A 15,030-nucleotide genomic window follows, 5' to 3' on the forward strand; every position below is an offset into this window, starting at 1 on the left:
AAAAAAAATCTTTCCAATTTACTTCTATTATCAAATTTTGGTCTCTTGGTATTCTTCGTTGAAAGGTAGACTAGGGCTAACATTTAAGAAGCAAGGGGCGGACAAGACTAGCTCCAGAGAACCTGCCCGCCCGGCGCACCAGCAACTGTTAGTGCAATGCTGTCCCTTGCTAATGCACAGCCAATCTGGCATTAGCAGAGATTGTCAATCATTCCGGTTGTACTTGTACAGGGAGATTTTAGTCCGCCAGCTAAAAGCTGGCGTGCAGGTTAGGAAGTAGCGGTCTGATGACCGCTGCTTCTTATTTATCGGCAGCAGGCTCGCTTATGCAAGCCTGTACCGAAGCTACATAAAACTGCATCTTGCAGCTATATAAATGTTGGCTTTTGTAGACTCAGGAACATGCACATGTCTTTAACAGTCTATGGCAGCAGTATTTTTTTTTCTACCTTTTGGGCACTACTGCTATATAAACAAAATAAATACAATAACGGTGTCATGTTAAAAGGACAGTAATAATTAGACATTCATGATTTAGACAGAGCATACAATTTTAAACAACTTTCCAATTTACTTCTATTATTTAATTTGCTTCCTTCTCTTGTTATCCTTTACTGAAAGGTTTACCTAGGTAAGCTCAGGAGCAGCAAATAACCTAGGTTCTAGCTGCTGATTGGTGGCTGCATATATATATACTGATTGTCATTGGCTCGCCCATGTGTTCAGTTAGAAACCATAGTGCATTGTTGCTCCTTCAACAAATGATACCAAGAGAATGAAGCAAATTTGATAAAAGAAGTAAACTGGACAGCTGTTTAAAATTGTATGTTCTAACTTATTTGTGAAAGAAAAAATGAGGGTTTCATGTCACTTTAACTTTAAAATTACACATCCAAACACTGCAAAGATATGGCTACTGTATGATATCAAATGTAAGTTTTCAAGGTTTCACATCTTTATATTGTAATGTAACATCCAATATTAATTGCAGAATTTCTGTCCAAATGTTGGGAAAAAAAATGCAAAAAAATAATAAAATAAATAAATGTGCCAAAGAAATTGAACTGACAGAAATATAAACCATTTTTTTCATGCAATCCACTGGTATCAATAATTTATTTTAATATTTCCACAGACAACTGTAATAAATAAGAATCATCTCTGGGTCAGTACAGTAAGCAAAAACATAAATTCTGTGGAAACAGCTGGATTTAATTTTAATATAATCGTTTTATTTTCTATTGCTGCAAAACAGTCAGTTGCTTACTGGCAAAATGTGAGATTATTATCTGTGCAATCCAAATCTGTTAAATGATTTCTATGGGCCTTCATTCTGGTACATGATCAGGATGTGATAGTAATAACTTGATTTGTTTATCTGAGAACATAATTATTGATGCAAACAAATATGCAGCGTACATGTGTCGCTTTAATTTTAGATGCACTACAAATAGAATATAGGGAAACAAATTCAAAGGCAGCTGTGTATCTGAAACAAGATCTCATTTAAAGATTAAATAGTCCACTGCTAATAATTGCAGTGCACCAAGTAACAGGTTCCTGTAGCATATATTAAACTAAAACAATATAGAGTGTAAATATATACTGCCTATACCAGAGTTTGCTATATGTATCTGTCTGATGAGGCATAGAAAGAGCTTTTTATCTCTTACTGTGCATAGGGGTTAAGCACTGTGTTTCCACTTATCAAAATTATGTCAGCTCAGCGTATCTAATCTCCTAGATGTCAAAAGAATGAAACCCATGTGAGCAAATAAGTGCATTGTCAAAGTAATGTCATCAACATGCAAATCTATACTTAGCTTTTCCTTCCTCCAATCACAAACTCACAGTGACCAAAATTCACGTTCAGAGACATCTGATCTGACCAGGATTGATATGGCGTGACTAATAAATCAAAAGAATTCATAAAATACAAAGGATTAACAGAAAGCTTTCTATTTTGACCTGGATTTTAGACAGATTAAGTCAGGGGAAGGGGCTATGTTCTGAAGCATAGGATTTGGAATACACAGCTGTCCAGTGCTACTTGATAGACAGTCATTCTCCGGCCTGTTGAATGAGCTGGCGCAAGACTCTCTGTTGGTAACTGGGGGGAAAAAAAAAAAACTTCACACTACCATCTCAACACACAAATATCCAGTTGTACGTATGATGGGTCACACACTTAAAGGCTGTGGGAAGGAGAGCTGTTCAATTGAAAGAAGGTTATTAATGAAGACGTGTTGATAACAAGTGAGAACTTTTCAAATGATTTTCTTTACACTTGCTACGTTACTGAAAAGCTGATAACAGGACAGGCAGCAATCAGCCATGAAAGGTGAGTAAAAAAATAAAACAATCGCATTTCTGCTTTTAAATTAATTAATTCTCTTTCTAAAGGTTAATATCTTAGCATTAAACATATATATTACCTTCACATGCATTCATAAAATTTATTTTATTAATGACCTGATCATAAACTTTTTCATTTATTATTCTTCAGAACAGCAAATTGTTATTATTATTATTTTTTTTAAACAAATTGCTCTCACGCTACAATTAACTAATTTAAAAGGGTATCTGCATGTGTTACTTTAGGGTCTAGACTGTATGTTTAAGGGTATTTATTTTTGTTAGATTGTATAACTATTGTTTAAAGTGTCACAACACCTGTTAAAATCTATCTATCATCTATTTATCTATTTATCTATCTTCTATCTGTCTGTCTATCTATCTATCTATCTATCTATCTATCAATTTTGGATTATATTGTAGGTGATTTCTTTAGATACAGTAGCAATTCAAAACATTTTTAATTTCCTATTATTTCAATTATGTTGTGATGCAGGAAAGCGGATTATTGATATTTACTATACAAAATGTAATATCTAGTCACAGATTAATTTAAAAAAAATAAACTAACAAAGCAGTTACACACACACACATATACATACACATACATATACATACAGACAAAAACACACATACACACACACATATGTATATGCACATACACTCACACATAAAAATACACATATACACATACACATATATTTGATATATACATACACACAAAAATACACATATACACAGACACACATATACATACACACACATATATACATACACACACACACATATATACATACACACACATACACACATATACACAAAGACACATACATATACATACTCACACACAAACACACACATACTGTATATACATACACACACACACACACACACACACATATATACATACACACACATACACACATATACACAAAGACACATACATATACATACACACACACAAACGCACACATACTGTATATACATACACACACACATATATACATACACACACATACACATATATACACAAAGACACACATACACACACACATATATACATACATACACATATACACAAAGACACATACATATACATACACACACATACACATATATACACAAAGACACACATACACACACACACACATATACATACACACACATATACACAAAGACACATACATATACATACACACACATATAGGAAAAGCAGGACCAGCACACACTCAACCAAATGTCCTGTATAGCTTGTATTCAATGTAATATGGTGCACACCTGGAGGGCCTCCCTTATATATATATATATATATATATATATATATATATATATATATATATATATAAATATACATACACACATATACATACACACAAAAACAAACATATTCCTACACATGGACAAACACAAATGCATACATACATACATACACACAGAAAAACACACACATATACACACACAAATTCATCTATACTATAATTGCGTTTGTAATGTCCGTCGCGTCGCACACATCCTCAAAGGAATGTTACACACCGAAAAACACACACAAAGACACATACATATACATACACATACATACACACAAAAACACACATATTCATACACACGGACAAACACACATACATACATACATACATACAGAAAAACACACACATATACACACACAAATACATCTATACTATAATTGCGTTTGTAATGTCCGTCGCGTCGCACACATCATCAAAGGAATGTTGACAGTGACATTTTCGGAATCCACTGGGATGCATGAAGGCAAACGGAGCATTAAAAACCCCAACATTGCAAACTACCTAATACATCTATTAACCCCTAAACCGCCAACCCCCCACAACGAATTAAACCTAATTTACCTATTAACGCCTACACCGCCAACCCCCACAACGCAAAAAACTAATTTAAGGACTAAGCCCCCTAACCTAACCTAACACCCCCTAAATTAACCCCTTAATTACAATAAAATAATCTACATTAAAATAAAAAATACAAAAAAATTACATTACATTAATCTAATTACAGAAAATAAAAAAGGCTAACATTACAAAAAATAATAAACACATTATCTAAAATAAAAAAATGAAACCTAATACACACAAACATACACATATTCATAAACAAAAACACATATACCAATAAAAACATACATACACACATATAAATACACACAAACACACACATATACATACATACATAAACACACACAAACATTAATAAACATACATATATACAAACACATATACGCATGCACACACACACATACATATAAACATACACAAATGCAAACACAAACACATATATACATAAACACACATACATACATGTGGATAAACACGCACAAACAAATATATGCATAAACACATATACATACATACAGACAAGCACCTATATACAAAAACACACACACATACACACAACCACTCACACACATATTCATCCACACACACACATCCACACAAAATAAATACATAAACACAAATACACAAACACATATATAAATAAACACACACACACATATACATACACACAAATATACAAACACACACACACACATATATATATATATATATATATATATATATATATATACACATACATAAGCACACACATATATACACACACAAAAACACCAACCACATATATACATAAATACACACACACACCCATATGCATGCATACAGACACACACGATCAAAAAAAAATTGAAGGAATGCTACAATAGCACTCAATCTTTCCCATGCTGAAATGAGAGGACTTAATGGTCAGTTTTTCCTAAACTGTAAAATATATATATATTGGCCTGGTTAAATGATCTGTGGTTGATTCATTTTATTGTCTTTAAAGTCTCATATAGACTCAAATAATCCTATGTTCTTGTGGATCGATTCTGCATGGCTAATGATCTTAGTGAACAAATATGTAACCTTCCTTAGATTACATATTTATGATTTAGTCACAGCATAAACATTTATAGAAACATGTGATGCAATCCCTGAACCCTTTGTTTGCCTATAATTATGCACATTTTGTTTTCCAGTTACAAAGTCAGACAATGATCTTGTGTTATTTTAGGGAGTTGACAATTTTGAGATTCAGGGATATTAAAGACTGAAATATTATGTGACTGTGATCACTGTTAAAACACACTGACAATATTATGCAAAGTTTGGATTGTCAAATTGTCAAATGTTAAAAATCAGCAAATCAGAATCCAATCCTCGGTCAGAAATTGCAAGCGCATGCAATTTCTGACCGAGGATTGGATTCTGATTTGCTGATCATTTGAAGAAGGCAGCTACGTAACGGTGGGGGGAGTTCGACTGCCATATTTACCTGGTATTAGAGAAGTTAGCGACGGTGATTAGTACAGAATCAAGGCGGCAAGGCAGAAGGGGTATAGTGCAGGCGGATCTTCGGTTTTTATTTTTCAATATCAAATAATGTTAACGGAAGTGTTGACTGTCCCTTTAAACAGCTTTCTAATTTACTCCTATTATTATTTTTTCTTTGGTATCTTTATTTGAAAAGGCAGGAATGTAAAGCTTAGGTTCCAGCCCATCTTTGGTTAGCGCTTGCTGATACGTGGCTAAATGTAACCACCAATCAGCAAAGGGCTATCCAGGGTGTTGAACCAAAAATGGGGCAGCTTCTATGCTTACAAATACCAATACCAAATGAACGAAGAAAAACTGATAATAGAAGTAAAACTAGAAAGTTGATTAAAATTGTATGCTCTAGCTGAATCATGAAAGAAAAAAAAATGGTTTCAGTATCTCTTTAAGGAAACTGAATTTCTTGAAAATGTTTAACTAAATGTTTAATCCCCCAAAAATGTTTCTCTCAAGCTTATTGGGCATATTTATCAAGCTCCGTATGGAGCGTGAAGCCCCGTGTGCTCCAAAGACCGCTGCTCCAAACCTGTCCGGCTGCTCTGAGCAGGCGGACAGACATCACCCCAATTCAACCCGATCGAGTACGATCAGGTTGATTGACAACCCCCTTGCTGGCGGCCAATTCACAAGAGCTGCTGGTGCAATGCTGAATACGGAGAGCGTATTGCTCTCCGCATTCAGCGAGTTCTGTCCGACCTGATCTGCACTGTCGTATCAGGTCCAACAGACCTTTGTTAAATAGGCCTCTATGTCTACTATTTAATCATATAAATATACAGTATTTTGTGCATAAAAAAGGTTAACATAAAGCTATTAAGTCAATATTAAAACAAAAAATAGATGCACGTTTGTGCAGAACTCCCCAGGCACAAATAGCTCACTGGCTTATAAGGACAAATCCCAGAGTGCTATTGGTGGACAGCAATACATCTATCTCAACATGAAAAATAAAAAGTATAGATTTATTCAGGACAGGTACTCTGTTTATTTACCTCAGTATGCTCTCACTTGCACAAAGTACCAGACAATTTTTAGCATTTTTACTATCACTCAGTTTAGATAGAAATAGAGTATTTTTTTCTTTTTTCTTTACCTATGAAAAAATAAATGTATGAATATATATATATATTGATTGCTTCAGACTTTGGAAAGGAAGGCATTCTTCCAAAAACTTGCCAACTTATAAATGTATAGTTAGTCCAATAAAAAAAGTATCATTGCTCAATGCAATACTCTTGTTATTTTGATATATATATATATATATATATATATACAGTATATTGCTAGTGATCAAGGCCTGGGGTAAGGCCCGATACATGTTTGGCACTCCTTTCCATCAGACCACAGTGATTTTCTAACACAAATTTTTATGGTATTTCTCATGTTTTTAACTTATAACATAATACATGTTATTTTTTATATAAAACATTTTTTCTTAATTTTTTGAGAGGTGCGGAGGATACAGTTTTCTCTCTTTCTCTTTCTCTTTCTCTCTCTCTCTCTCTCTCTCTCTCTCTCTCTCTCTCTCTCTCTCTATATATATATATATATATATATATATATATATATTTATTTAAAGTAGACAACCCTAGGTATTCAACTAGGCCCATTTTGGTATATGTGATGCAACTATATGGCAACAAATTACAAAACATGTTAATTTTTTTGCACACTTTGGGGTTCTCACTGAAATTATTTACACACAATTACTGCAGTCATAAAACAAATAGTTGTAAAAGCTTCTCTGGGATCCTCTTTGTTCAGAAATAGCAGACATGCGCGGCTTTGGGCAATTAAAAGCCTGCTAATTGCAGTTGTGCACCCCACTTCTGAGATTCCCTGTAGTGAAGGGGTTGATAATTTAGCTTGTGTAGGGATTATCCTCCCAGCTGACACCTCACAACCCTGATCTCCCACCATAATATGTCTGTAGTGTAGATCCCTCCTCAACCTCCCCCCGAAAACAGCTCTCTAACCCTACCCAATCTCAATACTCTCCCGCATATTTGTTACTGGCAGCCAGTAACACACTATTCTTATGTTTTATTTATTATTTAATTACCTTTTTTTTTCCTGTAGTGTAGAGACCCCCACTCCACCCCTAATATCACCTATTTCTGTAGAGTACGGTCCCCCACTCCAGCCGATATTGTTCCGTTGTGTAGGGCCCCATCCCTCCCTCCCAACCCTTCTCCACTGGATCACCTACACATGCCTCCCTCCTTCCCTCCCACCACTCCCACTCTGCACCAATGGAGGATCGTTGCAGAGAGTTACACAAACACTACGTCTATATGGCACAAGGGATTAAAGACCATTATATACAGTAAAATTGCATAATCAAATGACAATGAAATAGCTCTTACATTTTTCTTCCTTTCCACTGCCTCAATATCATGTGACAGCCTTCGGCCAATCACAATGTATACATTATTAACTGTTGCACATGCTCAGTAAGAACTAGTACCACAGAAAGTGTGCACAATTTGATAATATTAGAAAATTGGAAAGTGTTTTAAAACTGCATTCTCTAGCTGAATCATGATGGTTTAATTTTGACTTAAGGGTTCCTTTTAAATTGGATTGTTTAGATTTTAAATTGTACACTATCTAAATTATGGCAGTTTAATTTTGACTTCTACGTCCCTTTAATCATGATCATGGAAGTTCGATGTAGGTCATACCATAAGGTATCAAATTTCACTGCACAATCCTATGACTTCATTTATTAATTTAACAATTTTACTTGACAAATGTTTTAACAGTAGAAAATGGACAGATCTGTACTCAAAAAGCAAAGTTGGCTTTCAGATAAAAGAATACCACTTGCAGTAATCATGAATGAGGACTTTAAAAAGAAAGGCCTGAGGTATGAGTCAGAATCAGAGGCAGTACATGTAGCCATGCCAAGTTTATGATAAATTTAGAAAAGCAAAGTTATTGTTTTTTTGTTTTTTTTAATGCACAATTCATAAACTCAAAGCAATTTTTTTTTAAAACTGGAATATTTAAAACAGTTTGATAAAATGCCACAAATAAATAACCTTAAGAATGTGGTGTATTTAATGTTTATAAGGTTATGTTGGTAGACAGAACTTGTATTTTGATTAGTTTAATAAGGAAACTATGTTATGATGATTAAACACAAAAGACCTTATGTCAATAAATGAAACCCGAAGACTAATAATGCTGATTTTAATTTGCAGGTGATCAAACAGAGTTATTATACATGAAGGTTTGTGAAACCTTTCCATATCATAAAATGAGCCTTTGTGCAGCTGTCTTTTGTAGAAAGCCAGTGCCAACTGAAATGTTACCTGCCATTCACAATAAATATTGTAACCTGAAATACTGACCAGTGGCAGATCTAATGGGTAATGGGTCTAGTGCAATTATTATTATTAATAATAACAAAATAAAAGGATTTTTTTAAAAATGTATTTACCAAATATAGACAAAACTTTGTTAGCTGTATGCCAAAGTGAGACCTGCGTGACATCTGCAGCCCCCTTAATGTCAACTACAGCTGAGATCTCAGATCAGGTGAATGGCCCCTGCAGATGTATTATGACAGTTGTATACCCAAATGAGAACTTATATACAAGTTCCTGCAGGTATAACCATGCACAAACAAGCCAAGGGTACTTATATAAATATTTATTCCTGCTTGTTCTTCCAGGAAACATATATATATATACACACATATATATGAAATGAATATGACCTGTTTACTTACCCGGTATTGACCTACGATTTCATATTTGTGGCTCACCGCGTGACAAGTGCGTTCTTCTAGTTCCAACTGCGTTTTGGGGGCCCTCAAAGGTAACTTAGTAGTAAGCAATAACATTAATATAGATGATAGATAGATAGACAAACAGACAGAAAGACAGAACTGCCATCTGTACTAATAAAAGGCTCCCCTGCATTAGGAATTGACACATTCTGCACACCTGGGCCCCAGTCCCACCCAGTATTTGGGCCATGATGCCACCACACCTGCTGCACCAATGATAGTTCAGCTCCTGTATCTATTTAAAAGATGAAAGAATGACTAAAGAATTCTACTGAAACGGTAAAAGGAAGGTTTCCTTTGACATTAGCGTGTAACACTGTATTCAGTATACAGCAATTTATGACTGCATAACTTTTCTTAGAGGCAAATTAAAATAGGCACTGGAACATACTGATCTCAATACAGAAGCAACTGTATTTTATTATTATGGAGTCAAAGACTACGCTACAATGGATTTTGACAACAATAAGAACCAGAAAGCCCATAAGTCTACCATATTTCCCTTTGAAGAGTAAGCTTGCCTTTATTAAAAGGACAGTAAAGTCATGATTCAGACAAAACATATCATTTTTAACTATTTTCCAATTTACGTCTATTATCAAATTAGCTTCACTGTCTTGGTATCTTGTGTTGAAGAAGCAGCAATACATTACTGGGAGCTAGCTAAACACATTGGTTGAGCCAATGACAAGATAAATATGCACTGACAACACCAGCAAATGTTAACAAATCATTATCTGTGCAAGATTTTGATAAACACCAAAGTTAGCTACAGACCGTGGTGCAAAAATTACAAGCAAAAGATCCAGAGGATGGAGTTTTGTAGACACGTGCCTTCATTTCGTAACAAAATACTGGTATTCATCTAGTTTTAACAAAACAAATATCCGAAGAAATGCAACACAACATTGAAAGAAAATTAATGAATATTGCTTAATAAGGCAGTATTCCTTTATTTCTTTTAAAGGATAGTCTAGTCAGAATTATACTTTCATGATTCAAATAGAGCATGCAATTTTAAGCAACTTTCTAATTTACTCCTACTATCAATTTTTCTTCGTTCTCTTGGCATCTTTATTTGAATGTAAGCTTAGGAGCCGGCCCATTTTCGGTTCAGCACCTGGGTAGCGCTTGCTGATTGGTGGCTACATTTATACACCAATCAGCAAGCGCTACCCAGGTGATGAACAAAAAATGGGCCGGCTCCTAAATATACAGTTCTGCTTTTTCAAATAAAGATACCAAGAGAACTGAGAAAAAATGATAATTGGAGTAAATTAGAAAGTTGCTTCAAATTGCATGCTCTATCTGAATAATGAAAGTTTAATTCTGACTTGACAATTCCTTTAAAGCACACTGGAGAGCCGCACTAACCTACTCCTCTTAGCACGGCGTCTCCCACGGTCTGCACTAAAGGAGAAGGTCCTTAAGTGCAGTCCCTGGAGCCTCCTGTCAGCGCGCCCCTTTTCACCTGTACCAGTGGAACATTTACATTTGTTTAAAGAGACATTATACACTCGATTTTTCTTTGCATAAATGTTTTGTTGATGATACATTTATATAGCCCATACAGTTTTTTTTTTAAAATTTATTGTTTTGCTTATTTTTACTCCTAACCAAGCCCCAAAGTTTTATGAGAATACCGATGTATAGATACTGCAGCTTGCTCCTGTTTGTGTAAAGGGTCTTTTCATATGCAAAGGAAAGGGGGAGGGGGGAGTGTCTTATTTCCCACTTGCAGTGGGCTTTCCAGCTACTATTTTAACAGAGCTAAACTGGGAGCTTTTTAAACGGTTTTATACTGGATTTTTATATCAGTATCGGTGCATCTTATTCTTTATAGTAGTGTCTATTACATGCAGTTATATGAAAATGAGTGTATACTGTCCCTTTAATGAAAATGTATGTACATGTTCCACAAATGGCCAGTATTTGTTAAATTTAAAACAAGACTAATACTAAAACAGCATGGGAGCCAAATATTCCAAATACAAAGTTTTTTACATATTCTTCTGACCAAAAGATTTGACTGAACCAGAAACCTTGCCTGTGCACATGCCTAGAATTAAGTTAGGAATTTGCCTGTAACATACAGAACACTTTATTTTATACACATAAACATGTAGACACATTATGTTTGTGTACTGATTTTGTCTTTAGAAACTATATTCACATCCTGTTCATTTGCTATCTCTATCTGTTTCTCATGAGTTGCTGATACTACAGATCATCATAATCCAGTGTGTATTACTTAATCTCTTATCTTGGTAAAATGTTCTACCCACTGGCACTGCAGTAAAATTCTATCTATATATGAAATGGAAAAAAAAAATAGAAAGAAAAAAGCTGAACACAGCTGCACTAAAAATAGGACATTTTAAAATAAAAATAATATTTTTCCAAAGTGAAACCCCATAATCAATATTTTTTTCTTTGCATTTTAATTAACAAACAAAATGGTGTAAAGCACATAGGAAGATTGGTTCTGAGTATCATTTATTTTTATATACTTTGAATAAAAGTGAGTTTAACTTTAAACATAAAGGTCAGGATTTCATTTTGCTTCTATTATCAAATTTACTTGATTCAATTGGTATATTTTGAAGAAAAGCTTCCATGGGTAGCCTCAGTAACAGCAAAACACTACTGGGGAGCTTGTTGGTGTTTGGTAGCTATCCACATATGCCTCTTATCATGGCTCACCAGCTGTGTTTAGCTAGCTCCCAGTAGTGCATTTGTGCTCTGGAACTGACTTTAGCTATTTGTTTATTAAAACATTACTGCATTTTTTTCCCTGCATTTTAATATCCATTTGATATTTCCATTTTGGGCGTAGCCATCTCCATTTTTAGCTTGCATGTTCGAGGTTGGTTCCCTGTCTTTGGCTTTGCTTCCTGTGATCCCCTGTTGCATTATGTCGGACCTCAAACTTGGAGAGATTCCCTAGAGCAGTGCAGTATTGAGCAGTGTGGGGTTGGATTTGTTATACAAAATACATAATTACAATCAGTTTAATGCTGAGGGGTCAAAATATGATGAAGACCTGACTAGACCTGATGGGTCTCATATGTTTTTGGGACCAAGGCAATTTTATTTTTTCTTAGCTTAAAAGTAGCTCAGTTTTGTACTCAAGTAAGGATCCCTGTCCTTTTAATGTGCCCATGAGCATAGAGTATGGAATAGAGATGTGCATTTGTCCAATTCTTGCTGATTCGTAGAATCGTCTGATACACAAACAGCTGAATATATTATTGAAAGAAACGGACAAAGAACAAATGATTATGTCACAAAATCAATTTGTTCATTCATTTGTGCCATTTAACACCAAAAAAAGGGGCATGAAGGGAGGGAGGGTTATATGGTTTGTTTCATCAGCTCCTTTGTTTGTAATGATTTACAGGGTTATCTGACCACTCATATGCCCATCGTCCCTTGTCCAAACCTGCTATGTCATTACTAATGACCGATGTTAGTGATACTAATGGTAATGAGCACAGCACCTAGTCACCAGTAAGGTGTGCACGTTGCCAATGGGTATCTGCTCACCATTCATTCATAGAAAAATATCAATTACAACTGCACTGGTTCTTTAAAAGTGGACTAAAAGTCCCTTTATTCAGGTATCATAATGCATGATACAGCTGTATTATGTATTTTGATACCTGAATAAAGGGACTTTTGGTCCATTTTTGAAGAAGTAGTACCGTTGCAATTGATATTTGACTACATGATGTTGGATTTTAGTCATCCAGGCTTGTCCAATCAATCCTTAACCTAGCATAGGGAGGCAGGAGACTAGAGGAGTCTCAGATATGTTTAATCACTTTGACTAGTGCTACTGGAACATGCAATTGTGAGACTTCTGTGCCTCTGTGAGCTAGTCATTGGGGCCAATGTATCAATGTCTGTCCGACATGATACAATGTAGTGTATCATGTCCGACAGACATCGCTGAATGCTGACAGCATACGCTGTCTGAATTTATCATTTATCATTGCACAAGCAGTTCACCAGAACTGCTTGTGCAATGCCGCCTCCTGCAGATTTGCAGCCAATCCGTCGCTAGCAGGGGATTTCAAACAGCCCGATTGTATAGGATCAGGCAGATTTAAGACCGCAGCCTCAGAGGCAGCAGATCAGTTATGGAGCAACGGGCTTGATAATTCGGGCCCATTGACTTTAATTCAATCAGAGGGTTTCATGTTCTGTTAAAATTGAAAGACAATTTATTTTAATTGTGTAACATTTTTATTAATATAAATTGTCTATATTTGGAAATAACGATAACAAATCTGAATCCAATATTCATCTGAAACTAATGGCCAAATTCGGCCAAACTGAACTTTTGGAAAAATCCAAAACAAATTTTTGATCTGCGCACAAGTCTAGTATGAAACCACTAACTCAGTTCTTATACTAGAGCAAGACTATATAAAAGATCTTATTCTGAGCATATTGAGACTATATAAAGCAGACACAACATTTCATAGATTATTATTTATAACTCAATCAGTATTCGGAGCATAAACAAGTTTGGCTACCTTCTTCTTTATAATGAGTTATTATTATTCTTTATTTATAGAGCATGAGGACATTCCAATGCGCTAAAGTTTGAAACCAATTCATGGTATAAGCTCAGTTGTTTACTTGGGATGTGTACAGTCAAATAACTGCAGTAAACTTTACTACATTTCCACCTTTAAACAGCAAATACTTTCCAGCAGCACTCATCTTTTCGTAGAGAATACAGATTTTGTGGACAGTGTTAATTCCTTCACCAGCTAACTTCAACATTCAAAGGCTGGAGAGTAACTATGCTCTTCATGGTAAGATATTGACAAAGAGTTCTATTCAGAATTCAGAATAAATGTAAAAAAAATGCTATCATAAATATATATATATATATATATATATATATTATTATTTTTTTGTTGAAAAAAAAATAAATATATATATATATATATATACCTATATACAGTATCTATATAAATATATACAGCTATAGATATACAGATATAAATATAAATATCTATTTGAAAATAAAAAGAAAATTTTCATCAAGAACATTAGAATGTTTCTAATCAAAACAAATTAAATCACATTAATGTAATGCTTGTGGGATAGTCCACTATCAGACCGAACTCAGCCAGTAGTCTTCTTATCCTGGCGTCGAGCCGGAATGGTAGGGAATACCCCCCAGAGCAGAGAAAGTTCGCAAGATGAGGTAAGCAGTACTCACTATAGGCAGGATAGTCTTTGACAACAACAGGCGGGGAATCAGAGGAAGGTGGTTCAAGGGTAAACCACTAGAATGGTCAGGCAGGCAGGGTTTGGCAACAGTAAGGCAGTCCAAAGGTAAACCACTAGAATGGTCAGGCAGGCAGGGTTTGGCAACAGTAAGGCAGTCCAAAGGTAAACCACTAGACTTGTCAGGCAGGTAGGGTTTGGCATGGTAAGACGATAAAAATATATTAG

General features: G+C 34.9%; 2 protein-coding genes across 2 annotated transcripts in view; one reads left to right on the forward strand and one right to left on the reverse strand.

The window, feature by feature from the left end:
• CACNA2D3 (calcium voltage-gated channel auxiliary subunit alpha2delta 3) overlaps positions 1-15,030 on the reverse strand; it is a 1,718,630-nt gene that overhangs the window by 337,743 nt on the left and 1,365,857 nt on the right.
• LRTM1 (leucine rich repeats and transmembrane domains 1) overlaps positions 1,889-15,030 on the forward strand; it is a 44,134-nt gene continuing 30,992 nt past the window's right edge. The window contains exon 1 of the mRNA XM_053720741.1: positions 1,889-2,341. Within this exon, the coding sequence (XP_053576716.1) occupies positions 2,335-2,341 (7 nt within the window). The 5' untranslated portion in view covers positions 1,889-2,334. The remainder of the gene's footprint in view (positions 2,342-15,030) is intronic.

Source organism: Bombina bombina, chromosome 7, assembly GCF_027579735.1.
Source record: "Bombina bombina isolate aBomBom1 chromosome 7, aBomBom1.pri, whole genome shotgun sequence".
NCBI lineage: Eukaryota > Metazoa > Chordata > Amphibia > Anura > Bombinatoridae > Bombina > Bombina bombina.